The 26,025-nt window shown below is 39.1% G+C and overlaps 1 protein-coding gene across 5 annotated transcripts in view; it reads right to left on the bottom strand.

Annotated features, from left to right (window-relative positions):
- AFG2A (AFG2 AAA ATPase homolog A) overlaps positions 1-26,025 on the bottom strand; it is a 241,180-nt gene that overhangs the window by 49,123 nt on the left and 166,032 nt on the right. For 2 of the 5 annotated variants that reach the window (XM_081077501.1, XM_081077500.1), the window contains 2 exons: positions 17,284-17,358; positions 2,316-2,480 (listed from right to left, as the gene is read on the bottom strand). In XM_081077501.1, coding sequence (XP_080933627.1) covers positions 2,316-2,480; positions 17,284-17,358 — 240 coding nt within the window. Of the gene's footprint in view, positions 1-2,315; positions 2,481-17,283; positions 17,359-22,591; positions 23,370-26,025 lie in introns of those variants that run through there. The other 3 variants (XM_081077503.1, XM_081077502.1, XM_081077504.1) reach the window with 2 other exon arrangements.

The following is a 26,025-nucleotide window of genomic DNA, read 5'->3' as shown; positions in this document are numbered from 1 at the left end:
GAAAATCTTTTTTCTTTTTTTTTCCAGTTAGTTAAGTGTTAAATATGTACCATGTAGTAGGTTCTCTGCTGAAGGACATGGCCTTAGCTGGGGAGGAAATAAATTAGTTACAGCAGTGGTAAAGCATCGAGTCTGTAGGAGTCAGGACTGAAGTTCAGCTTTGAATTTGTTTTACTATTAAGAAAAATCAAAATGAATTTTGGCTCTCAATGTTGTAGAATCATTTCACTCTGACGGAGTGGAAGAAAAAGCAGAGACCTTACATTTTATCTGAAGCTAAATGTTATGTCTTATATTTCCTATTTATTAACTTTAAGACTTAAAAAAATGATAATAGTTCTCAAATAATATGGCACCTGTGTGAACTACCTAAATAGTCACACTGACACCAACCCCCTCCAAAAAACAGCCCCCCAAAATGTGATACTAGCCTGTACTGTCTAAACTGTAAACCCCAGAATTACTACGATACAGCTCCAGACACAATTCTATAAAGCTGTAATAATATACTGATACAATATACTATACAGACAATACATACAATATACTATACTATACAATATACTATAAAGCTGTAATAATATACTGATGATAATTAGGACCACAGTGGGATACCCTCCCTGACCCAACATTATGGGACACAAAAATGTAATTCAAGGAGGAAGAGAACTTCTTGTTACTCTTCCTGTGACTTTTAAAAGACCTGATGTAAACATTAAGCAGAAATCAATGTGCTTATATTTTAGACTATATAAGGCACCTAAGAACTAGCAAGCTGGTACAATGATTCCTGGCACCATGTGAGTTTTTTCCTTTCAGCCAGACAGAACCTCACTGCTTTGATTTTTGTTTTGCTCTTCTATGTTACTACCATAAATTACTTCAAAGTGAGAAAAGCACATTGATGCCTTCTAACTGCGCTTCCACTTCACTCAGCTCAAGTGAGAGATTTATGACTTCTTCTCCTTGCCGTTTCCTCTAAACTGACATATCATATACATGATGCCAGCGCCTGGTCTCACATCAAAAACTGAATCTAGAAAAGCTGGAGCAGCCAGTCAGCGGCAGCTATATGTTTCTTTTAACTTTGGGATGGTTAAGCCCAGAGATGCTCACAGGACGATTGTTTCAGACAGGACTTAAAAGTGAACGCACTCCAACTGCCTCTCCAGCTACTTACTACATGGCACGCGAACCGCCTCCCCCACCCCCTCCAGTAGAACTGAAAAACCTAAAGGGGGAAAATCAAATATACACAGTTCATACTTGAGACAAAACAATGAAATCTGGAATTTATTTTGGTTGTTGTCATTAGCAATGACCTTGTGATACGCCAAGTCCAACCCCACACGTAAACTTACCCACAGGACTCTCTGAGCACTACCACTGATTTAATACATGTTCATCTCTGGTTTTTACAGAAGACAGATAAAAACCAACAGCAAGCTAAATAGAATATGCAGTCCCCATCTGCTGGGTAATTCAAAATGAAAAGAATCTTAAGTTCTTACTTAAAAAATATTAATTTCCCAGTACAAATCCCTATCAGTGGTATTCAGGAGATATTGTTGTGTTGAGAATATAGTTTATCCTTTTCTTAAGAAATGCATGTAGAAAGATGCACAATTAATGGAATTTTATTTTGTAAATAAAAACAGCCTAAGAGTTGCTACAGACAGAAAAAATATATACCTGCCATACTTACAACTTTCATATTTTCACAGAGGTCTTGCTGTTCTTATTGAGAGTATGTTTTCACAGTTAAAGGCAGACTGTTGCTTTTATAGATTTTATGAGAGAATCTTTGTTAATACACAAGTAGACTGAGATAATTTCCCAAAATGACAAAAGGCGATAGTATTATAATCTCTTTGCCAAGGCTTTTGTAGTTCACAGTGCTTGCATGATGTCTTAATTTACTTTTATGATCTTTATGAGAAAACAGGAGGAATGGCTGTATATCATTTCCATTTGGTAGGCCAAGAAATCAAAAGTTCAGAAAGGTGCATGTGGTTGGAAGCTACTGTATCAAGAAGCCCCAAAGCTCCTGCTTCTTGCTGGTCCAGTGTTCTCTCCACTATTTTATGCTACTTCTCTACAGACTACATTTTGAGAAATGTAAAATAATTGAGAGATAATAGAAGCCAGGTAACATGCAATTTAATTTAGTGATTACCTGTCATGTAGTGCGTTTCCTCTTTTAAGATTCCTTAATATACAGGTATTTCAAACAGTTGGCATCAAACATCTTTTTGCTGATGACCCCAAGCTGCCACTTTCCTGCCACCCAGATGTTCTGAAAAGAACCTTCTTACCTCTGCTCCTGAGTAGGTATCCGTTTGGAGGACAAGTTCATCCATGTCAACATCCTCACTGATTGGCATAGAGTGAAACTGCAGGTTAAATATTTCCCTTCTTGTTGCTGCATCTGGTAAAGGCACATAGATGATTCTATCGATTCTTCCAGGCCGCATCAGAGCCTGGAAAGAAAACGGGGTGATGCGGGTTAACCAGGCTCAGAACTGACACTGCACGTGAATGGTGCCCAAGGAAAGGGGATGTCCAGGACCTCCTGACTCACCCACAATTACCCCTGATTAGTAAATAAAATACATACTAGATACTCTGCAATCTACTGCAAAGATTCAAACCAATAAACAATGTTCAGAGTCTTTTGATAGTAGAAAAGCAGTACTTCTGAGAGGCTTTTTGCTCCTCAGCAATGGTCAGATAACGTTAAATTATTCTCTTTCAGGGGAATGCAAATATGACTTGCATTCATTATATCAAAAGAGATTTTTTGTAACTTCCTGCAGTAACTCTTAAAATGTGGGTTAAGCTGTTTCAGAGACCCATCAAATAGCACAGCTCTGATAAAAGAATACCTCTAGCACTGAATGTGGTCAAATAAACTTTTCTCACATTTTATTGGTGCCTACTGCCTAAATTGTCTTCTAAATGAATTCATCTATTTAGAAACATTTAGTGAGCATTCATTATGTATCAGACACTGTTCTTGGTACTAGGAAATAGCACAAATAAGATAGACACGTGCAAAATTGCGGTGATGGTTACACACATCTGTGAATATACTAACAACCACTGAATTGTATATTTTAAATGAGTGAATTTTATGGTATGTGAAGCATATCTCAATGAAGCTTTTAAAACAGATACAGATCAAAAATGTGTATGTGTGTGTGGCTGCTGAGGGGATGGGTGGCTTTTGGTTGGGGTAGGAGAGAGAGCTTCTCTAAGGAGGTAACTGATACAGATTCCCAAAGGAGTCAGCCATACAGAGATCTAGGAGAACATTCAAGGTAAAGGGAATGTCAAGTGCAAAGGTGAGAATGACTGGTATGTTCCAGAGAAAGAAAAAAGCCCAGTGTGGTAGAAACCGTGAGTAAAGGAAAAGGGGCAGGAAATGAGGTCAGAGAGATAGTCATAGGCAGGGCATAAGGCTTGAAAGACTGAAGATTCTGGATTGTATTCTACTTGTAAGGAGAAGCTACTGGAAGGTTTTAAGAAGGTCAGTGAAATGGAAAGATTTACCTTAAAAGTTCACTCTTCTGGGACAATATCAAAAGGTCTAACATATGTGCAATCAGTCCCAGAAGGAAAGAGAGGGGCAGAAAAAATATCTGAAGAAAAAAAGAGCTAAAACTTCCCCTAAATTGGCAAACAAACATAAATTACCATAATCAAGAAGCTCAGTGAATCTCAAACAAAATGCAAAGAAAACCACACCTGGACACATCTAATCAAAGTGCTGAAAAACCAAAGAAAATCTTGAAAGCTGCCGGACTGAATACAGGGAACAATGGTTTGAATCAATAATGACTCTCAATCAAAACAATGGAGGGCAAATGCCAGTAGAACAACATCTTCAAAGTGCTGAAAGAAGAAAACCGTCATCCTAGAATTTTATTCCCAGTGAAAATACCCTTCAATAATGAAAAAACAAAATTAAGTCATTTTTAGATAAAAGAAAACCAAGAAAATTTGTTTCCAGCAGACCTGCATTACAGAAACTGCTAAAGGAAGTTCTTCAGGTTGAAGGGAAATGACATAAATTGGAAAATTGAATCTTTAGGAACAAATAAAGAGCACTATAAGTGAAACACCTCCCAAAATGTAGACTATTTCCACCTCCAAAACATTACTCCCATTGCTGGCATAATCACAACTGACATTTCTTGAAGATTTAAGAGACACTCACTCATAAATAATGAATACATTTCTATATGTGCACTTTTCAAGGTGAAGTATCCAGACAGAAGATGTGACAGAAGTAAACACAGAAACTAAGGAAGACAGGAACTCTGGCATGAAAACCTAATTAAAAACAAAAGCAAAAAAACCCCAACCAACCAACCAACCAACCAAAGAGAACCAACCCAGGGCCCTGAAAACATAATTGGGACCATACATAAAACACTACAGAAAATGCAAACATCAAAACCTCATATGGTTGCTTTGTGGGGATCAGTTCTTAGGGAACTGGCACAAAAATTGAAGATATTCTGTCAGCAATAAACTGTCCTCTCTCTCTGACCTAAGAGTCGCATGTCTTTTGCCAGCAGCCTCCATGAAACCGAGGCAGGCTTGCTGATTAGCTTTCAAACAGGGTAAACTTATCAATACCATCATATCTCATACCAGTGCTTCATAAAATACGGCAGCAAATGTGAACAGATATAATGAAAAAAGGGTTTTCTTGTTAAATAAGTTTGGGAAATACTGGGTAGAAACAAAATAAACAGGTTTCCATATGCAGAGATTTTTGGAGCCTGTACTAAAAGATATTAAAAACCTCCAAGAGAGGGCTGTAGTAGTATAAAGAACTTATACTCTAAATTCCCAAATTCTAATCATAGAACATCTCAAATGCTAATATTCCACTTTTGCTTTGGAAAATGCTGTTACATACTTTTTGCTCATGTCACAATACCTAGAACATGGTGAGTGGCTACCAGATAGCTCTTAATTCCCAAGTTATGGACAAATAAGCAAGCAAAAAGTGATGAACAATTATGTAGTAAACATATTTCCTTTGCTCAAAAGTAAATGCTTTAATTATTTGCAGGCTATTACTACCTAACATTAATTCGTTAGAAATGATGCATAATTAGCTTCTTTGAAATGTACTTTATCATAGAATTCAAAACTGTGCATTTCAATCATGGGGATCACTTCCTCCCCCACCTAAAACAAATACAGGGTTCAGGAAATTAGGAAGATTCCAATAAATACATATTTTCAAATTATTAAAAATATCATATAAGACAAATAACATTAATATTTTTATGGCTCTTAGTATCTATAAAGCACTGCTATGTACTGTATTTCACTTAACTATTCCTCCAAATCCCGGGCAGTAGATATTGTCATACCCTTATTAAGAAAATGAGGCCTAAGATCACACAATAAATGGCAGAAACTAGGCTGAAATCAGGTCTCTGATTTTTGAATCAGTTCTTTGTGACTTTATTATCCTGTCAGTACAATATAACAGTATCAATGGACAAACAAAAAAAAACTATTGTCCTGAAATATGACACAGATAACAAAATAAATGTAAACAATTCTTTCATCAAAAATTATTATACACCTACTGTGTACTAGACCCTGTTTTAATTGTTGGGGATATAGCTGTGAATAGCTTGACTCATCTTTTTTTTTTTTTTTTTTTAAAGTTGGAGTTATCCTTTTCACCCTTCTGGAGAAAGTCCTATTCCACACTATTTTAAACTTTCCTTCCTAACAGCAGCAAGAACTCACAGCAAAGGCCATACCTAAGGCACTGGCACACACTAGCATGCGTCTGTGCTCCCCCCAAGAATAGCTGTGCCCGGGCGGCGAAGGCCGAGTACTTGAATGATTAGAAGGTCGTCTGGGCCAACAGCCAGCTAGGCCCTTTCTGGCCTGATCTTGTCAGTGAAAGTGAGCTTAAAAAACAAGGAAAGAGCTTTCCTTCCTGTAGAATCCTGAATGAGTTAACACCCTTCCTAGAATTTCTTTAAAAATACTGTTCTAAGATATCAGGGTGGAAGAATATATTCTGAATGATGGCATGTTCTGTTATTTTAAAACCACCATAAGACAGTTCTCAATGAAAAAACAAGCCAAGGTTTCCTCACAGTCTGAACCCTATAGCCCCAAGGTCACAGATATTGTAGCTTCTACATTAAAACTCTATTTTTTAAAAAATCATAGGGCACACTTCCTTTCCAAGAGAACTTATTTCAAACCTTGGCAAGTCTCTACACCTCTACCAGCCTGTTTCCTTATGTGTGAAAATAAAGCTGGTTCTTTAATCGGAAAGGCCTACCCTGTCTCCCCGAAAATAAGACCTAGCCGGACAATCAGCTCTATTGTGTCTTTTGGAACAAAAATTAATATAAGACCCGGTCTTATTTTACTATAATAGATATAAGACCGGGTCTTATATCACATCACATCACAACACAACATAATAATATAATATAATATATTACAATACAATACTAATTTTTGCTCCAAAAGATGCATTAGAGCTGATTGTCTGGCTAGGTCTTATTTTCGGGGAAACAGTATGTTTTGAGGACTCACAGATGAGAAAACATCCCCATACAATTTTATAAGTAATTCCATGGAGCTCACCTGACAGCTGCTTGAGCACCCCAAACAGAATTATGGCATTAGGTGATCTGTTAAACGCGCCTTCCAGCTTTAGTTCTACGACTCCATCATGGTATCTTACACCTAACGAAATGCCCCCAGCTGATAATACATGGTAATTACTGAAAATGTGTTTACTATTGTAGTGATCACACTAATTAATTAAACTAATACTATTAGCTTTTCTTCTTCTGACCTTTACAAAAAGGACTCAAAAGCATTCCTGGTATTTCACATTAAGGATTCTTACTGATCAAACCTTACACAGCAGTTACAGGGCTGCCTTCTCTTTTTTAAAGATTCTGAATTCAACACTTGTAATTTCACATTCTATCAATGTTCACATCTAATTTAATTAGCATAGAAATAGTTGTTCAGACCAAAGTATTAAAATAGACACTGAAAAATCAGGTTGTACGGCTGCCATTCATTTGAAATGATCGACAAGGGTGTGTGTGAGAGTAGGGAGTGCCTTCCTCTGGAAAAGAAAAGCAGCCCTGAGCCTTCATATTTCACTCTAATAAAAACATATCAACATAACATGATTCATGGAGAAGTAGTTCCAGAAACTGGGGAGAGAGGTGGATCCTTGGGAACAGCTCTGATTTATTTCAAAGAAACCTTGAACTTATTCTAGGCATCTCTCGCCTCTAAATTCAACTGATGAATAGGTGTGGTTAATGGTACCTCTTATCTCTCTCTTGACACTTGCGTTTCTACTCCATTTTCTTTATTACATGTCTGTTTCTTTACCGTCGGACTTTCCCAACAGTCTGGACGCTGTGTATAATGGTAGGCATGTATCGTTTTATTCAATACTGTCAAGTCGCAATGGCACAGACGAGGCACTCAATGTTTACTCAGGGAAGTCAAGCTAACACAATCTCTTCCCCTAGAACAGGGCACCCGCCATGCTAGCTGTTTCTCTGCCTGCAGTTTCACCCCTTCCTTCTCCCTCTCTGTGTCTACGTCACTACTAAAGTGATCATTCTAACTGGAAATGCTGTAACTTCCTACTTTCTAACCGCTTAATGGCACCTTGAGGGGAAAAGTCAAACTCAAGCATAGTACTTCGGGCCTCCACGATTTTGGTACAATTCTCCTACCTCCATGATTTGGCTGCAATTTTCCTATCTCCACTCCATGATTTGGGTGTAACTCCTACCTCATCTGCAGCTACTTCCCCTTCCGCAGGCTATGCTCCAAGTGCACCTAAACACTCAGTTAGCCAAACTCACCAGGCTGCCTTCTGCCTCCTTGACCCCACACATATGAGGTGCAATCAAACAATATGGTGAATGAATAAAAAAAAATTTAAGACACATTGCCATTAATCCTCCTCAAAATACTCCCCCTCACTTCAAACACACTTTTCCCATCGTTTTTGCCACTTTCTGAAGCAGTTCTGGAAGTCCTCTTTCGTGAGTGTCTTTATTTCATCCTGCATCATGACAATGCTCCATGTCACACATCGCTTCTGGTACGGCAATTTCTGTCAAATCAAAACATTACAATGTGTCCTCATCCACCTTATTCACCAGATCTGGCACCGTGCGACTTCTGGCTCTTTCCCAAAGTCAAAATGATTCAGGACATGGAGAAAGCCACGACAGCGCAACCAGAGACACTCACGAAAGAGGACTTCCGGAACTGCTCCAGAAAGTGGCAAGAACGATGGGATACGTGTGTTTGAAGCAAGGGGGTGTACTTTAATGGGGATTAATGGCAATGTGTCTTTTACTGTAATCATTTTTTTAAATTTAACATTCCCTGTAATTTTTGATCCCACCTTGTACCTCTTTCTGCTTAGAATGACATTTTATCTACTTAGCTATCAGGTAAGCTCCACATCCTCAAGTCTCAGCTTAAAAGTCTTCTCTCTTATATAACCTTCTATGACTCTTCCAATTATCTAACGTGTAATCTGGTACACGGGTTTAAAACGAGAGCAAAAGAACCAGCCTATGGGTTAAAATTTAACTGGGTTAAAATTCTACCTTCACCATTTATTAGCTGTGCTTCTGGACAAATCATTTAAACCTCTTGGTACTTTAGAACCCAAACGGGCAGAGCATTTACTCAGAGGATGACTTGAATGCTAGCATCTTTATAGAGTGCTTGGCACATGGCACGCAAGCTTCACTTTACATGCTATTATCGTGATTACTGTTCCTGTATATTTATCCCCAGAACGTCACTGGTCTCCTTGAGTGGAGGGAATGTTAGTTATCTTTGGATCCTAATACCTAGTTCGTGGTAGACGTTAATGTTTCTTGAATGAATGAAAGAATGAATGTTCCAAAACTATGAGGTTAGAATCATGGTAGGAAGTTGGGTTAAAATAACAGATTCTTGATTTGATTTATATTTCTAAATCTCAATGTTTAAAAAGGATTGCTATTTAATAACTCTCTACTTGCCTCTTCCTCTCCCTGCTTCTTTTCAGAGCCTCTGAAATGCTCAATTTATAGTCCTTTCATAAGAAAAAGGAGAACTTATAGAAACATGCTTGATCTGTTCAACATAAATCTGATAGAGGAATCACTAAAAGAAAGGAGCCAGAGAACACACGCCTATATGTATTAAATCTTTTCATGCTGTTGATCCACATTACTCAGCCTAAGAATGGACACAGTTGACTTCTGGAAATGTTTCGTATCTTTAACTTTAGCTGCTATTTTTAAAAATATTTATTTATTTCCAGCTTTATTGAGGAATCATTGACAAATACAATTGTATAGAAAGTGTACAACATGATGATTTGATACACGTATACGTTGTGAAATGATTATCAAGATCAATGTAACTAACATGTCCATGACCTCACATAGTTAACTCTTTTCTTTACAATTAAATTACAAATTTCTTTACAATTAAATTAATTGAGGTGACATTGGTTAGTAAAATTACATAAGTTTCAAGGGCACAAATCTATAATACATTTTCTATATATGCGATTGTGTGTTCACCACCCAAAGTCAATTTTCCTTCCATGAAATAAATCAGACAAAAAAAAGTCGAGAATCATATGATTTCACACACGTGGGATATAAAACTGAAAGCAACAAACAAACAAGACAAAGAAACCAAAAACGCACAGACGTCGTGCACTTTTTTGTGAGGGGTGAGAACACTTGAGATCTACTCGCAGCAAACTTCAAGTGCATAACACCATGTTATTAACTAGAATCACTATGAACATTAAATTCTCAGAACTTACTTACCTTATAACTGAAAGTTTTTACCCTTTGACCAACATGTCCCCATTTTTCCTTCCCCTTAGTCCCTAGCAACCACCATTGCCCACTCTGTTTCTGTGAAATTGGCCTTTAATTTTATTTATTTTTAAGATGCCAACTGAAACCATCCAGTATTTGATTTTCCCTGTCTGGTTTATTTCACGTTAGCTGCTATCTTTTAAGGCTTAAAATTCTCAGTGTTTCAGGAATACAATTTCATATTTTTAATGCAGTTTAGTAATCTCTAAAAGTTTAATTAGACTGAAGGAAGAATAGCTTTAGAGACCAATAAAATAAGCAATATTTAGTAAAAACCACGTAAGCCCTTGCAAGGAACACTCTTCATTATGTTACTTTGGTAAAGTTTTGGGGCACTGAGAAAGAATGTAAACTGTACTTAAAAGTTGGAGGATTAGCTGCTGAACATATCAGGAAACAGATTTTATACAAATTTTAAATAATAAAATTGTAACTACTCACATATTTAAAAGTAACTAGAAAACACCAACTGAGCAACTTCTCTTGTGCAAAGGAACATATACATGCCTTGGTCCTTACCTTTAAGAACGCAACACATTAAACGTGGAGAAAAGTCGACATAAAAAGAGTTAAACGCAGCAAGTGTTAATCAAGAGGCTAAGATAGTAGTAGAAAAGATGACAAAATACACACATTATTGCCACATTAAGAATTTAAGGATGAGGCGAAAATCAAATTGCAATTTAGTGGATGCTGTGATGCTAAAATCCAATCATTTAATGAGATAAAACCAGCGATGTTTACCTAATCAGCACATAAAACATTTTTAGAAAGGCAGAAATAGTGAAGAGAGGAAGGTGTTAGAGATCAAGATAAATCACATGTAAACAATAGGCTGTTAAACCAAGGAAACCAATTGATGAAACTCTTCTCTTATAGCTTTTAACTTAGCAAACCTTTCACAAGAAATCATTTGAGATCTTTTAATTTGATAGTATAACTGAGTAAGTAGTAATGATACATATTTGTACTACATACTTCATCCTGTAGTTAGTCACCCTTTGGCGATCGGTATATTTGCTACCATGGAGAATATGGGGAAAAGAAACTGCAAAAAGCCAAAGAAGTGAGAATTTTATTTTACTTATATTTTTTAAAAGACATAAAATCATTAGTGGCACAGTAGGTAATTGTCTAATCTTAAAATTATTATAACTGGTTCAGAAAATGAAAAGTGAGAATTTCCAAGAGTCAAGATTAACTGATATAAGGTGAAACTATGGAATTGAGAAATTTCAAATGTCCTTAAAACATCTAGAAACATTTCCCTAATCCAAATGCTGGGTCTTAAATGGCAAGGAGCGGGTTTAGCAGGTCGAGAAGGTAGGCGCAGGCAGAATGAGCACGGGGGTGGCAATGTGCCAGCATCCCTGAGTGGCAAAGGTTTACCTGGTCACACTGTCAGGTACCTTCCCTGCGGGGCACAAGGACGGACCACAGGTGTGCTAGGAGCGCCACGGGCCCAGCGAGGCCAGGGCTCTAGGAATCAGGCAGCAACTTCCTTCTGGTTAGTATTCCATGTGTGACAGGTCATGGAAAAGGTCAGGGAGCACTGGTGGAAGGTTCCTGAAACATGGGAGATGGCGGTAGATGAAGTAAACAAACGAACGAAAGCGTTTTACACACGGTAGGTAATGCCAAGCACTGGAGTCTATATCTCACAGTCCACAGGGAATTGTGAGAGGCTGTTAACCAGGAGAAGGACAGGCTGGGTTTTCTGTTTAAGAAAGTGAACAATTCTGGCAGCACTGGAGGTGGCACAGGAATGAAGAGTAAATTCCGGTGAGAAAGTTAAGACAATCTTGAGGTCTTGAATTAGAACACAAATAATAACAGAGGCAGTGAACCTGAAAAGGATGACTGGAGAGAGACCTTTGAAGTAGATGTGCCCAAACTTTCAACTTGTTGGACACTTCCCCTCTTGCCAATGCCTCTCCGTCGTGCAAAGGAAGATAAAGCGGGGTTTCCTTTAGATAGAGTTGTATTTGGATTCTGCAAAGAGAACAATACTTGCCAAATTAAAATCTAGATCTTTATCATACTCCACGACTTCATTTTTCAGCTGCTGGAAATGCTTTTTAAACAACATTTCTATTCACATTCCAGCCACTGAAGATACTCAGTTACTCCAAGAGTGGAGGGGTTTTCGGTGCTCTGTTTGAGGTTCACACAGCAGGCAAACTCCGCAAACGTCCCTGAGTACCCCTGGGTGCCAGGCCAGGATTAGGTGCTGGGGTTGCTGTGTTCTTGGCCCTTTGGAAAATAGTTCTCTTAAAAAGGATTTCTGTATGACAACATCTGAGCATGTGTTTGTATTAAAACAAACCAATCAATCAGTCTGTAGGCTGTCTGTGTCCTGTGGGGCTGGCTCGGCTCTGTAACAGCCCGTGGCGCTGGGCAAGAAAAGACTTGACACATCTCGCAGCAGGTGCTGAGGAAGGATGCGCCACAGTAAACGGCAGCACCTGACGGTGAGCACGCAGGCGTGAAGGCGACAGTGACCCACACACACCACACACACACACACCACACACACACACACACATACCACACACACACACCCCCCCACACACATACACATACCCCCCCACACACACACCCCACACACGCCCACCACACACACCATACACACACCATACACACACATTTATGGGGTAAAAACAGGGAAGGCAAATACAGTCAACAACGTGGTAAGTCGGCACAGTGACAGATGGTTACTAGGAGTGGGGTGATCACACTGTAAGGTATAGAAATGTCCAGTCACTCACTATATTGCACACCTGAAACAGTATCACTGTACTGTAGGCCAACTATACTTAAATACAAATAAATAAAAAATAAAGGACCCTTTTCCAAAGCCAAAACAGTATTCATCTAGAACTAATCCTAATTCTTCCTCTAGTAAACAGTGAATTGGATATATTACAGAGGAAAACTGAAAACACTGCAATTAATCTTTTGACTATCTCTATAAAATTCTCTTTTAAAGGTTCTCCATAAGGTAGAAGGGAGCTTCCTTCCCCGTTGATTTTTATGATATTTAAAAATAAAGAAACCCATAGGCTTATTTAGCAGGGGTGAAGGGGATGCTCTGTCTCCTGCTCGTCTCCAGCACCCTCTCGCAGCACTTGGCTCCTCCCTGCCCTTTATTTTCTACCAGCACAAAACTTTCTGGAGTGCCTGGAAACAGCACGTGCTTCCTCTGTCTGAACAGCTGCCCCCACCCCTATGTCACATGTCCAGGCAAATTGTAGTTCTTCATCAAGAACTAGAGGAGTAGTTATTTTCTTCTCTATATTACGTCTAAACACGGTTCAGATACCCACCGTACATATTATACTACAGTATTTGTTCACATGTTTTAATGCCCCCTGTAAGTATTCCAGGGACATAAATTTTTTTAAAAATCAGCTCATCAAAATATAAGTTGTTACAGGTAACAAGAATGAGGTAGAGAGAGGTTAAGTAAGTTCTCCAAAGTCACACAGCAAGTGGTGGAGCCAGGACGGGGATGGTGGCGTCTCACTCCAGAGTCCACACTCAACCACTGCACCCAAATGCATCTTACTGGATCCCCACAGTCCAAGGACAGCAAAGATTTCATTGTAAATAAGAGCCAGGTTCCTTGCTTTGACAGTCACGAGAGCAAGAATCATTTTTACCTGAAGCAAAAATATTTTATCTTAGTTTGACACAAAGAGAACTGGAGAATCACGGGATAGCAGTTTATCACAGAGATTTCTTCTGCTTCCCAGCTTCTGTATTTCCTGAGAAGACCGAGGTCCAGACAGCTTAACTGAATGTCGTCACACAGTCACACAGGGTTTAGTGCTAGAGCTCAGAACGAGCAGTCTAAGAATGTTTAACATGATAATGTACCGAGCTGCTACTCGATGTTTAGAACGGGACAAGTGCTTTACGGCGGCGGTAGTTCACATTGACACCTGGGAAGGGCCTCACAGGGACACCTGGAAGGGCAGATTCTTCCCCCAGTTTACAAGAGGCTCAAGCCACCGCCCACGATCAGAGGGGCATGATGTGGAAAAGCAAGACTGTGAGATAAGGTTTGATTCCACACCCTCAGATTTCTCCCCACTGCTAACCCAAGACACATTTCTAGGCATGTTAAAATATTGTTCAAGTTTTAGTAGAAACTGGGGAACAACCTGTGAACCAAGACAAATATGCCTTTGTTACTAGATTAGGTTAGTTTTCCTCTTTGTTTCGTAAGAAGCGCTAAACATCAGAAATGTAAGTTACGTGTGTGTATCTTCCCTGTTTAAGATGGAAACTTAATAAAGGAACACCTTTAGAGAAGAGAACAATTATAAGTAATGGAATACAGAACCAGATTCTCCTGGCAATTAATCACCTAGCACAAACCTATAGGCTGTTTCTGACAGCTCCAAGGTTCTGCCTCAATTGTTGGATAAGATGTGCCTGGGCTGGCTTATGAAAAGAGATTCTCTGTTTAAAGCCTTTGAAGGTATCTTAACATAGATTTACATTTGCTGATGTGCGTGTGTGCATTCACACCGCAAACCGGTTTTGCATACATGTATATATATGTGTGTGTATGTATTTGGCCCCCATGCATGAAACTGCAGAACTCGTTTTAGTGCTCATTTTATTGCTCAAAAATGTAGAAAGAAATAAAAGAGACCTTCCTTTCCCGCATCAGGGAGCTATCTACCACTTAACATAGATACTTCCTGTTTTTAAGCAGTCGGGAAGGCATGATTTCCAACCCAAACACTTAGCTTGGCAAGTTAGTGCAGTGTTGATTGATGCTTTTATAACCATTTTTATTCCACCTTAAATATCAATATGAAAGAGAGATGATTTGTTTTTTCTCTCAACATTTTTTTTTTAACAGGTTTGGGAAAAATAGGAGAGAGAAGAGAGGAAAGGGCAGGACAACATTATAACCAGGACAGCTGGGTGACAGAGGTTAGGCGAGGTCTGAGAGATGGCCCTGAATCATCTGAAACTTACTCTGAGGAAGGGGAGGGCAGTTATTACTTGGTATGAAAGAAAAAGAAAAACATGGAAGTCGAGCTGAATATTACAGATCTTTCAAGAAGAGCCTGGAAGTTGCAACTACAGGTCTATCACATTCTCTAATATGGCAAATCTTTCATGTGGGCCAAGGGATTAATATTGCCTCGGGCATTAAAATTCATAGGACTGTCAATATCAAAGTTCTCAAAAAGGCAATTCTGCTTTAATTATTTATTTATTTTTTTAAATGCATGACTTTTGTTTCTCATTACTCGATATTGCTCTCTGATGTCAGTCTGTATCTTCATTTGCTTTTGCTGTTGTTGTTGTTGTTGTAACGAGGAAGATTTCCTTTAGGAACCGCCGAAGTGCTGGCCTGGTTTTCACAGTCCAGGGTGACGGTAAGAACTGACGTTTAGACTGTTGGTATGTTTTTCTACATTTTACCTAACTTGACATCAGACCGGCTATTCTCATCTCAGAGCATCCTCTCCTGTCATGGTGGGGCACGCCCTCGTTATCCCCACTCTGGGCTTTTCCCAATCACATAAACATGCTGCATACCTCCTGCCTACCCCAAACCCGGTTCCACACCGCGCGCTTCTTAGTCCCGCCCACCTCTTCCACAGCTGAAGAGCTGTTTAAGCTCTAGCAGTCTCTAATTTCTCACTTGTCACAAATCTGCCCCATCATTCCTTCAAAATGACTTGTCAATTTCACCAACGCCCTCCAGATTGTTAAATTAATAAAAAACAACACGAAGCTTTTCCCGCTTGTATCCTGTCTAAACTTACAGCAGGACTGAAAAAGCTATACCACTCCTTTGCTCTGAAAACACTTGTTTCCTAGCTGCTCACGCCCTATATCATCCTCTTACTTTTCTGGATGTTCGACCTCAGCCACCCTTGCTGGCTGGTTCCTCTTCCCCCATCCCCACCTAAATTTAAAGTTCTTCACAGCTTACCCTTAACGTTTTTCTCTTCTCTGTCTTCCCTTTCCCACCCATGCCTTTTGACTTCAACTACTATCTACAAATAAGTAATTCCCCAAATCTACATCTCAGGTCCACACTTCTCCTTTGAACTCCAGACCCATGTGCGAAACGTTTTATCTGACATCTCTACGTGGGCATCACACAGGTATATCCGAATAAACATATCCAACATCATTCATAACTTTCTTTTCCAAACCTGTGCTACTGCCAGGATTCTCACTGTCACTAAATGGTTCTTCCTCCAACCTGGAAACCTAGGAACTGTCCATCTTCTTTCTCAGGCTCTTCCAGAACTGCCAGGATCCGAGATCCCAGTAACTGTCCCCACCACGGGGCACCCCCCACCCCTCGCTTTCTCATGGTTATCTTTGTGTCTCTCCTGTCACACCCCTCAAAGGTTGTTCTACAGAATGCAGGGATGGTGAAAGGAGTTTTGATGTCAATGTGGTGCTTGCCAGCCACTCTCCACCCCAATCCTTGATCCCTACCCTTGCTTCCCACTGTCCTGAAAGGACACGTTGCTCTCTCCAGCCTCCACGTTTCTTGAGGCGCAGAGCCCTTTGAGTGGCGTGGGCTCCTGCACCCCACTCTCTTTTCTGGCGAACAGCCTATTCATTCCTTAGATTCATCTGAAAGATCGGTAACTAAGGGAAAGCCTCCTTTTACCTCCTGGACAGAGTCGAGGCCCTCCCTACAGGCTTCTATCACATTTGGTATTTACTCACAGCGCTCTGGATACCTGTAACTACTTTCTTATGTGCTTAAAATTATTTAATGGAAATGCTATACACCAGAAATTGTGCTGGTTCTTGTAACACAACATTATTTTGTTTCACTCCTGAACAACCCTCAGAGGTAGTTGGAATTAATACATTTCTCTTCTTTGCTAGACTATAAACTCCGTGAGAATGGGGGACCATATTTGTATTGTTTCTTCTTCCATTCCAATATCCACCCAGGAATATCTTAAGTACTCAATAAATATTGTTGACTGACAGCCAGCAGTTTTCAAACACACAAACCACAACAAATGGGCTCCAATTGGCTTATCTAGTAAATCAAGGTTATGTACATGTTCTATTTCATATGGTTTGTAGTGAAAGGAGAAGTGGATTTATGTCAATCATATCTGCTTTCAAATCCCTAATTTCCCATTTGTTAAGCATGTAACATTTATTAGCCAAGTCCTTTGGCGTCTCTGAGCCTCATGTTCACTATTCTAAGATGTGGTAATTCTACTACCTCTCAGGGTTATCCCAAGGATTACATAATGCATATTAAAAGTATCAGCACAATTTCTGGTACATAGTATGTACAAGATACATGGAAGCCATCAGTATTCAGAATTACCTGGCTTTGTGTACTCATTTGTTCAGCACTGGGTCCTCCATTGTGCTCTGCACGCTTCCTGTGGGAAATCAGCATCTGAATATTTTAAGGAATTTCAAGAACATGACAGGAGCTCAAAAGTAAAAGAATAGAAGAAATAGTGTGATTACTGTGCACATAAACGAACGCCATTACATCGCTGGAGATCTACCCAAAGAGAATCCTGGGCTGCCCTTTCACATTTTTCATGAAAAGATTTAGTTTAGGAAAGGTTGTTGGCCAGACACTCAGACTAGAACTCCACCTTCACAAATTGTTTCCGGGCCTTTGACCCTTCCCTGACCACTAATCAAAAAGGGGAAACTGCCCCCATCTCTGCTGAAAGGGTAGCAAGCCAGTCTTCCTTTCACATCATCAGTCTGGATATTAGTTGGAGCTTGACTAGCGATTTCGGGAACTTTCTAAGAATAATCTGGAAGAGTGCAACATCAACAGAAAAAAAATGTGGGTCTGCTTGGCCTTCATTTTGAAGCAGCGTCTTCTCTGGGCTTGAATTTCCTCAGTTCATGGACCTATCTGATACTGTGCTACACTCCACCCCTTCCACCCCCACCCCACAGCCCTGTGGTAAAAGAATTAACTGGAAAAACTTACTGAATATTATTCTTTCTATTAAATCCTTCTCCCCACCAATGCACATACGAAACGCAACAATAAATAGTGTATGAGCATAACAAGCATAAAGGCTGTAAGAAGTAGTTTAAATATCTCTAAAATTCGGGGGCCTTGCTTTGCTCAGTATGGATCCTTAGCCTTAGTCAGGGAGACAACCCTCAGCTGTGAGTATGAGGAAAGTCCCTTGACAAGACCATACGAACCTCTTTCAAAGATCGAAACCACGCATGGTTGTTATACCAGCAACGTGATAGAATAACAGTGACTACATACCAGCATGTAAGTGCTTAAGCAGTTTGGGGTCAGAAAATGACGCCTTTTGGAGCAAGGAGAAACAGGTGCTAAACTCCTCCCAGAACTCTAAAGAAGAATTTGACATTTAAAATAACAGACACACAGAAGGTACTATGGTAGAAAGAGCCATTCCTAACATCATGTTCTAATGTCTTTTACCAGATCTATAGAAATGAAGAAAAAACCATTATTCTATTAGCTTGGGAAAAATTGCCTTTCCTACAAAAATCAGGATACAATTGAGACCAGAAAAACAGGTAAGTAACAGCTGGCAGGGGCCTCTGACTCAGGACTCTTTAGCTCTAAAACACATGCGATCACCAATGTGACGACACCTGAGGCATCACAGATCACGCATTTAAATTCTGACGATGAAAAAGGGGAAACTCTCCATCAGCAATACAGTGGAGCCACATACATACTATTTCCTTTTCTAGCAGCTATAATTTAAAAGATTTTAAAAACGTAAAATTACTTTTAATAATGTATTTCATTTCATCCAACATATCCAAAGTGTTATCATTTAAGTACCAATGTAAAAATTATTAAAGGAATACTTTACGGTTTTCGTATAAAGCCTTTGAAATCTCGGGTATCTTTTACATTTCAAGCACACCCTGACTCGGACGTGCCCCATTTTGTGCTCAACAGCCACTGGCGGCCATTGGCTCCCAAACTGGATGGGCAGCTCAGGGTTTATTTATGGGGACCGTCATTGACGAGACCATCCCCCAGAGCATGCTAACTTGTTAGGGCACTAGATAACTGCAGGACATTCGTGAAAAGATTAACCAGCCTCATCAGCTTTCTTCACATGAGAGTATCTTTCTCTTCTGGACACTTTCATCGTAACTGATAGTAGGATCAGTCTTCCTGTGTTGCCAAGTGATTAGTTTCCACTGAATCTCAATTTCTATCTGACATATTTGAAACACAATATTAGGCCCACCTGAGTACCCAATTTAATTTAATTTTATTAAATTAAAAAACGAGTAAGTTCATTAAAAAACCAACGAACGATTGTCAGCTGAAGAATGTTCAGCTCATTTTTAAGAACAAAAGGGCTGCAGCTAAAAACCATTAGAAACTAAAATCTGTGATGAGAGGTGTGTGTGAAGTAAAACTTGCATTTGTTCTTTAGTTATATGCTGAACTGTTTTAACTCTGGCTTAGATTTCTATTAGAGGCATTAATTATTAGACAAAGCGGAGGAACCCTGCAAACTAAGCAGACTTTTACTTGTTAAGAGAAATATGTAACGGAATTGTCTTGTTTCTATGACACTGGCTCCCAAATTGTTGTCAGAAACTTTACAGATTCAAGATTTTCAATTCACTTGAGTTAAATAGTTCAGAGATATGAACAAACATCTATTTGTTAGAGCTTTATATTCATTCTAAGGAAAAGGCCAAGGTCTTCTTATTAGGTATGGCTTTTAGAAATATGTATGTATGCATGTATGTACAGGTAAGCCTGTGTGTGCGCGTGTGTAGAACACTATTGTTAAAATCACCTGCATTAAAAAGCAAAATTAAGGAACCTCCATACTGTTTCCACAGAGGCCACAGTAGCTTACAATCCCACCAACAGTGGGAGGGTTCCCTTTTCTTCACATCCTACTCATCACATGTTATTTGCTGACTTTTTGGTAACAGTAACTTTTCTGACAGGTGTGAGGTGATATCTCACTGTGGTTTTGATTTGCATTTCCCTGGTGATTAGTGATACTGAGCATCTTTTCATGTCTGTTGGCTATACCACACGACTCAGCAATTCCATTTTTTGGGAATTTGCCCAAAGAAAACAAGAAAACTAACCTGAAAAGATACCTGCACCCTATGTTCACTGCAGCATTATTTACAGTAGCCAAGATATGGAAGCAAACTGGGTGTCTATTGATAGGTGAATGGATAAAGAAGATGTGGTGTTCACACACACACACACACACACACACACACACACACACACACAGAGGAATATTATTCAGCAATAAAAAAGAATGCAATCTTGCCATTTGTGACAACATGGATGGAGCTAGAGGGTACTATGCTAAGTAAAATAAATCACAGAGAAAGACAAATACTATATGGTTTGACTTATAAGTGGAATCTAAAAACAACAAAGCAAAACAAAAACAGACTCAGAGACCAAAGGGATGGCTATCAGAAGGGAGAGGGTGAGGGGATTGTCTAAAGGGAAGGAAAATACTGTCAATAGCATTGTGATAAGTTTGCATGGTGACAGATGGTTCCTTGAATTAGTGGGGTGATCACACTACAAGGTAAGAGAAATGCTGACTCACTATACTATACACCTGAAACTAGTGTAACCAACATAAGATCGTATACCAACTATACTTAAATAAAAAAATAAATTCAAAAAAGGCAAAATTAATTAATTAGGTAATTACCAAATAAATACTGAGAAGCCTGGCACTGGATTTATCAAAGATAAGCGGTATCGCCCTGGCCTGCAGGAACTTAGAATAGAGATGATGGGTAAATAATTGGCCTTCAAGGTGAGACGTCTCAGATTTGAAAATCGTGTTCTTAAAGGCAAAATCTATATAACTAACTTTTCTAAACAGAATATAAGAAAAACCTCTCAATACTTCAGACTATACAAAGAGATGGGATTCAATTCAGCTTAATAAAGCAGAATTCTCTTTTTTGTAGTATCAGTTGCCTACTTTTATTACACCTGCACACAATCCAGTACAAATAGCAAATGAATTTCCTATTTCTCCAGTTTCACACTTCCTGTAAGATTCACTATTGTACTTGAGAACAAGGTCGGTAAATGAAACTAAACTTCCTCAGGGGAGGGAAAAGCTGAAGGAAATCTCACAGTAACTCCCAGGACACCGTCCGGCTCCTGCACTCCTGCTTCTCTAACTTCCCTCTTTTTGAAAAGGAAACACTTTTAACCAGACTCCCTCCAGTACTTGCATGTATGTCTTCCAGACACACGGCACTTCAAACTTTATTATCTTGGACAGAGGCAGTCTGGCGCTACCAACTCAGATTTGATCGTCCGTCGGAGGGGCTGCTGATGGCCAGTACAGGGACAGTTGTGACCACACACACCACTTCCTTCTCAGAGAATAAGTCTAAATGGGTTCGCTGCTCAGTTTTAACTAAATGGGATGTAAAGAGAGAAGAAACAGTAAATGCTGAAGAGTCACATGCTGCACTACAGGATAACTTGTCTGGCTTATTTTTAAGGCCCTCAGAGGTGACCATACAGTACTCCTGAAAATGTGATTCTTTCTGAAAATAGCCCGAGAAGAGCAGGTGTGTCAAGGTAAAGGTGGGGGGCGGGGGCTGGGAGAGGTATGACACAGGGTCACTCACCACATGCCACACGCCACACCCTCCACAGACACTCAGAGGACCCGACTGTGCTCAGGTTAGCTGTCTAAAGGTTTTCCCTTTTTCATATTTTATTTAAACAGGAGAATTTCTGCTCTATACAGACCTAAAAATAAATTGCTGAGTCTAAATGAATGGATGAGATGGTCTCCCTTTTCTGAAGTTCACCAAGAGAATGTTGAAAACATGACTGAGCTCTAAATGATGAGTAAAACTACACACAGTCTGAAAACTGTCACACGATTCTGGAGTTTGCCGATACCCTCTTGGGCCATCGTGCCAACTTCTCTCCTGGGCCATGTCAAGGTCTCAGTCCACCCATCCCTCTTCTCTGACAGCGTTACTTTTGGAAGGAAGTCGTTAATGAGAAAGAAATCTGGCCCCACACCCCTGAAGAGGCATCCACTTCAACTATTATGGAGTGATGGATGGCTCAGGGCTCAGGAATGGGCAGGAAGGTGGCATGCGGGAGGGAGACTGTAACTGACATTTATGCTGGAAGTTTATTATCACCCTCCTTTTATACAAGAGGAAGTTCAGAACCAATCAGAAGTCACACTGTTCATAAATAGCAAGGTTATGCACGTTCAGTTTATTTTTAAAATAAAAGTAACTGCACGGTTTCCTCTGAATATAAGTGATTCATATTATTGTAAACAATTTTGACATACTACTGACTAACATTCATTATGAAGTAAAAATCACGAAAATGATGGCACTATTAACATTTTGGGCAATAATTTTCCAGACCATTGTAATGTACATTGTTTTACATAAAAATTGTGTTATTTATGCCTGTTTTGTAACCTACTTTTATTTCCCAGTAAATATAATAAATACATGGACTTCTTTTAATGTTAGTTTAAACACACACACACATATCTATACACTATATAGATATATAAATAAGGACCTATTATAATGGTGATATATATATATATATATATATATTATAATAGGTCATTTTTTCTGTTTTTCAGCTTATTTTTCTGTTACGTACATACAGCACATATGTAATATGTACTCCTCAAAGCAACTCTCTAAGATAGGTAGGTACAATTAGTCTTATTCTACAGAATCAATCTTGTAACAAATCCCATAGTGAACATTTTAAACTAGCGTCTTGGATCGTTTATCTTATTATATCCCAGGATAAATTCCTAGAAGTACAATTAGTAGGACAAAAGGTGAGTACTTGAAGTTTATTGTTACATATTTACTACCTTCCAGAAAAGTGATTCTAATTTATGCCCCACAACCACTTTTATGTATATCTATTTTAATAAGTATAATATGCTGATATATGATATCAAATTAAATGACTATTTAATAGTCTACATTTAATGTAGAATGACTTCTAGAAATATCCAGGTCATAGGTCAACCTGTCATAGGTCAACTCTCACGATATGGTGCTGCCTGTATTCCTTTGCTCTCTTGGAATATGAAATTCAGGGTCCTAAGTGTCTGCTATCTACTTAACCACTAACTTAAAAACAATCTAATATACATACATATGTATATTAATCCTTTCCTTGTGCTTATGAGATTATGTAGTAAAAACAAGAGGAAAACACCCAGAATTTTTCAAGACCCCGTGCAGTTCAGGAGTGAACTAAAGAAGTGCCGGAAACGGGCAGCGTCCCAGACAGGACGGCCACACAGACGGCCCGCTGCCCGCAGAGAGCTCCTGTCATCAGGCGCCCAGTTCATCACGCAACACTACTTGATCGTGCTGCTTAGAGATTCTCTCGGGCAATATATATCCCTGTAGACAGAGAGAGAATGGAGATGAGGAACTTTTCTTTGGTGGGTGTGGAGGGAGGGGAGGGAGAGCAGTAAGTTATCTGGAATGTGGAAGGAGCACTTTGGGAAGGAAAAACGGGTGGGAAGCTAAGAGAGAGGCAGGGTGATGGAATGGGAAAAACACGGGCTAGAAAAAGACAGACCAGGTGCTCATTTCACAATATATACAAATATCAAAGCATTATGTTGCACACCAGAAACTAACGTAATGTTATGTATCAATCATACCTCAATAAAAAAAGAAAGAAGGGCTTAAACGTATAATTATATTTGGTTAAAACTGTCAATTGTTTGGATTCTTGTGTACAAGCTCGGAGCTTAGCTTTAAGCTTGTACGTAAGAATCCACCTGCTTATAGGAAAAGGTACTAATGTTAGTAACATAAACACCACTACCACAGCATTCAGTTTAAAAAAAATAAAACTACTAATTTTGTAGGTATATGAAGTATAAAAGGTGACATAGCTTCAAATGATGGAACTTGGAGTAAAAACTCTTCTTTGGGGAAAGAAACTTTTGCAACTCTAATTACAACATGATGCCGTGAATAGCTAAAAGTAACCGTGTAACAGGCGGCATGCTTAGTATTTCATATGTACTGTTTCATTTAATCAAGTAACAAAGCAGTGAGGCATTTTACACATCCCGATTTTACGCATGACAAAATTAAGGCTCAAAAGGCCAAGTAACTTGAAAAGCGGAGTCCCACCCAGGGCCAGATCCATGCATCCGGCTGTCTGGTGAAAGCTGCCGCTGTGGCAATGCAGGTAATCTCTGAAACTAGAGACACCTACACACATCTATCTCGTCAGTTTGGGACTGAAGCCACTCTGTGGCTGTGATTCCTCGCTGAAAGGGCTCACAATTTATATTACAAAATGTCAACGGCATCCAAGTCCGGACACTTCCCATCTAAGTTTGGAAGCCAACATTCCCCAGTCATGCTAAACTCCTCTCAGTGGCATTTTTGTATGTTCCTGTGGTGTTTATTTTGTTTACTCTTATCTTCTGAGGATACCTAAAAACAAAGTAAGGATACTTCAGTTCTTTGTCACAATAAACTCTCAATAGCACAGAACAAAAATAAAACAAGATGGCACGAGAACAGTTAAGACTAGAAGAAGATGGGGTGGTGTGTGTGTGTCTGTGTGTGTGTGTGTCTGTGTGTGTGTGTGGGGGAGAAGTGATTAGGTAGAAGTTTTCATGTATGATTGGAAGATCAGGGATGTAGGTAGGTGAGGAAGTTAAACTGAGAGAGTGGAGAACAGAACAAAGGAAAAGATAACGAACACACCTATTTTTGTTATTCGAATGAGTAACAAAGCTCATGGTAAAAGAACACCAACAGCGAACAGTATAGAAACGTGTAGTGAGTATAAGAAGCAAAATCCTGTTTCCTCTTCCATCCATTAGTTTCCCTTCATAGAAACCACATTCTTCCATTTTCTATTCTTAGATCTCGTATATCCTTCAACAAGAAAAACAAAATGGGATTTTACTTTCTGCTTGTTTTTAATCTGCTAGTCACAAACGTTTAGTATTTGCCTGCAGCATCTTTAAGGTGCCACGTAGCAATCCAACAACCAGAGGTCTATTCTACTGGGCCCAGCGAGCCGGCAGAGAAAGTGCTTTCCAGGGATGTAAGGCAGCAGGATTTTCAGGATTAATCCTTGTTCCATGACTCATTTGAACTTAGAAACAAAACTATTAGTCTAGGTGAAAAAACATTATTAAATGACTAAAGATTTCTCAGCCTTTACTCTAAATTGTAAACAGTGTAATTAGAAGTGAAAAAATATATCACTATCGTTGAATCTTAGCTACAGCCAAACCACATAGAAAAGGGTGCTTTCCAACCTGTATGTTGTGCCAATCTCTACAAAATGCACATCTTCACGATCTGCTGGACTAAATGGTATGGGTCCGAAGGACGGAGGACCCCGACTAATTTCTTCCCACAGTTCTTAACTTCTGTTAAGAACTTTCTAAGGCCTTTTCTACGTAGCTTGCTGAAAAACTGGCACTTAACCACAGAACATTCTTCTCCCCTCACCAAGTGTGCCATGAAAAGTTTAAAAATCGTTTAGGTAGGTATTCTTACCCTGGAGTTCCTGAATGAATGTCAAGGGACTGGAGGACAGGCTGAAAACACCACTTCTTAAGTTTATGTGCATTTTCATGGGAAGATGGGTCTTTAGCATGAACCAATGGATTTGTCTTATTTGTATCTATCTCCTCTGAGAGCTTTTTCCCCTCACGAGAATACAGTAGATATTCAAAAGCATATAGCAGGTATTTAGTAAATAGGGAATGAGTTATATGTATCCTATTCATTTACATATATTTGCATTGTTATATATTTTACGTCCACTGCCATACTTAGAAAATGACTTTTCTGCCCAAGTATTCGTTGATTCAAAATTCATCTTTCAACTGTACTAACATATGGAGATAGCTATGTTCTTAGTACTGTTATGTGCCTAACTTACTATCATGTAGTAAAATTTATTGTGACTATCAAAAGTGTTCCATTTGCTCAGTAGAGATTACAGAAGTGATGATTATAATGATATAACAGGTAACACTTACTAAGTCACTATCTGTTAGATGCTTTATAA

Source organism: Rhinolophus hipposideros, assembly GCF_964194185.1.
Source record: "Rhinolophus hipposideros genome assembly, chromosome: 16".
In the NCBI taxonomy this organism is placed as follows: domain Eukaryota; kingdom Metazoa; phylum Chordata; class Mammalia; order Chiroptera; family Rhinolophidae; genus Rhinolophus; species Rhinolophus hipposideros.
This window is presented reverse-complemented; position numbering and strand designations above follow the sequence as displayed.